Source organism: Nuphar pumila, chromosome 3, assembly GCF_984573655.1.
Source record: "Nuphar pumila chromosome 3, dmNupPumi1.hap1.1, whole genome shotgun sequence".
NCBI classification, from domain to species: Eukaryota; Viridiplantae; Streptophyta; class Magnoliopsida; order Nymphaeales; family Nymphaeaceae; genus Nuphar; species Nuphar pumila.
Window position 1 is genome coordinate 145,317,385 of NC_143251.1, and position 2,676 is coordinate 145,320,060.

Below are 2,676 nucleotides of genomic sequence, written 5' to 3' on the forward strand. Positions count from 1 at the left end.
GCAAGCTATTTACCATAAAATTTTCAAATGAAACAGATTTTTATTCAAATTTGAATTAGTTCCAACTTAGGGCATTGATCTGAAACAGATTTAACAAATGATCCATATCAAATTCAAATCCACATTCCAGTCTTCTTTCAGGGATCCAAATATGGGAAAAACATGATTGGATATCCGACCCTATCCAATCCGTTTGTACCCCTATGGTCAAGATTTTTATGCATAAAACCAAATTTTCAATGTAAAAAAACATTAAAATATTATTTTATTGAGTATGGACCAAGACAGGTTCATCCCATCCTTATCAGACTCGGGTATGGTTTTCCTGAAATACATATGGATGGACTCAGTATATGCATTTCGCAATCGGATTAGGGTCTGGATCCATTCAATTTCGGAAATCCACTTTGAGTGACCTAGTTGCCTGCACTGGACCACAATTGTGCCCCCGATATATGTTGATATTGTGGGCGTTTGATACCTGAAATCAGTTTCACTCATCTCCTTTGTTATCTTTATCTTCATACCCTTCCTTGTTATTTCATCGGACGAGAAGCTGTTTTGACCAGTGTTGTGAGAGGCGTACGCCTCAGAGGCGAAGCGCAGGCTCAACGTCTCGCTTCGCCTCATCGCATTTACAACCTTGCTTGAGAGTCTCACGTTGTGAGAGGCATACGCCTGAGGCGTGCGCCTTAGAGGCGAAGCACAGGCTCAACGCCTCGCTTCGCCTCATCGCATTTAACAACCTTGGTTTTGACCAATGTTGTCAATATCGGTATTGGTTCTGAATCGTTTTGGTGAATTATTCAGGTGAATTGGCCGATACCGAGGCGAAGCGCAGGCTCAACGCCTCGCTTCGCCTCATCGCATTTAACAACCTTGGTTTTGACCAATGTTGTCAATATCGGTATTGGTTCTGAATCGTTTTGGTGAATTATTCAGGTGAATTGGCCGATACCGATTCTCAAGTGAACACTTTTGAATTGGTTAAAAAATATAATTAAAAAATATTTTGTGTCAATCAAGGATATGTGGCTCATGTTAAAGCCATTAAAAAATATTTAAAAATTAATTTTAAACATTTTTTATATTTATTAAAAAATAGCCCATTCAGGTTAGTACCATATGATACTTATACTCAATCTGTATCTACAGTGCGTGCATGTTCCCGAGAGAACACGCCTCTCTTTAAAGATATATGAGTCAAGAGGCTATCTCCAACAAGTCAATCATGTTGAACACATCTATAGTATCAAATTAGTTCAAAACAATTAATCAAAAACATAAACTATATTTTTTCGATAATAATACGAGTCAAGGTCAATCTCAAACAAATCAACACAATTATAGTACCTAATTAACTTAAAAACAAAGTACAATTTTTTAATGAAAATACGAGTCAAGGGTCAATCTCAAACAAATCAACCATGTCTGCCGCATCAGATTGACCGAAAACAACTAGATGAAATCGCAATCAAATTGTATACCTACAAATGACAGACTAACCCACTAACCGTGCCAAGGCCGTCAACGTCAACCTCCCAAATTTATGACCGGTTAGGGTAAGGGTAGCACACCCGACCCCACCTCATAACCCTTAAAAACCAATCAGAAGAAGCCACGCGTTCATCTAATAGGCCCCCCACGTCATGGTGGTCCAGGATCGGACGGCCAGCACGTGGGTATGATTCCCAGCATTGAATGCGGTTCGGATCCCCCTGACGGTGGCGGGTGGACTTAAACCGAACCCGTAGGCTGCGAATGCGGGGCCGGCGACCCACTCACCCTCCCCTTCTTAAATGCATCCTCTCCCTTTTCTTTCGTTGGTGTTGTTACTACAGAAGAAGAAGAAGAAGATGATGGAGGGAATATCGACGGGGATCTACCAGAGAATAAGGCGGTACTGGCGGAGGAGGAACTACGAGCGTCTGGACGGGGCGGGGAGCCGGCGGAGGGAACGCGTCGAGGCGGCCAGGATGGGCGGGAGGCGCGGGTGGCGGATCAGGGTGGCGCCGAGGCTCCGGCTATTCCGCCTCCACCTCCCCTCGCCGAAGAAGCTCCTCCTCCGCCTCCGCGATGGCTACGTTAACATGATGCTCGGCCTTTCCAACTCGCGCGTCTTTGCCGCCGGCGGGGCGGCCGGGGCAATCTCCGCCGGGTTCGGAGGCCAGGCCGTCTCGAACTGCCGGCCGTTCGGGGCGCCTACACTCAAGGAGTACGACGAGAAGGTTCTGGTCGAGATCTACAAGTCGCTCGTGGCGCAGGGACAGCTCACCTCCTCCCGCTGGTGAGATGTAGCTCGATTTCTGAACGTTATATTCGCGTTATTTTTTCCCTTTGTTGTCAATGAACCTTTTTTAACGTTAGAATTCTGTAAATAACGGCTGAGAAGTTCCGATCTTTTCTTCTTGCTTCTTTCTTCGACTGCTACTCTCAATAATGGAATTACGATATTATTCCTATGGGATCTGCGAATTTGCGTATGTTGTTTTTCTTTTGTTGGAAGGGTGTGATTGTCATTTGGTCTGGTTGTGGGGGGGGGGGGAAAGAATGGATCGTGCGGTGGAGATGCGTTGATGGAAACCCTACTCACCTCTCATCAAAGCAGGTTATATGTTCTCCTGAACAGGGCCGGTACTGAGATCTCATGTTCGGGGGTTCCAAATAGCGCCACGT

General features: G+C 45.3%; 1 protein-coding gene across 1 annotated transcript; it reads left to right on the forward strand.

Moving 5' to 3' along the window:
- The first annotated feature begins 1,828 nt into the window (after nt 1-1,828).
- LOC149844277 (uncharacterized) lies at nt 1,829-2,400 on the forward strand. The gene has a single exon (XM_090002114.1). It carries the CDS (start codon nt 1,857-1,859, stop codon nt 2,289-2,291), a length of 435 nt encoding a protein of 144 aa, XP_089858240.1. The 5' UTR covers nt 1,829-1,856; the 3' UTR covers nt 2,292-2,400.
- The last annotated feature ends 276 nt before the right edge of the window (nt 2,401-2,676 follow it).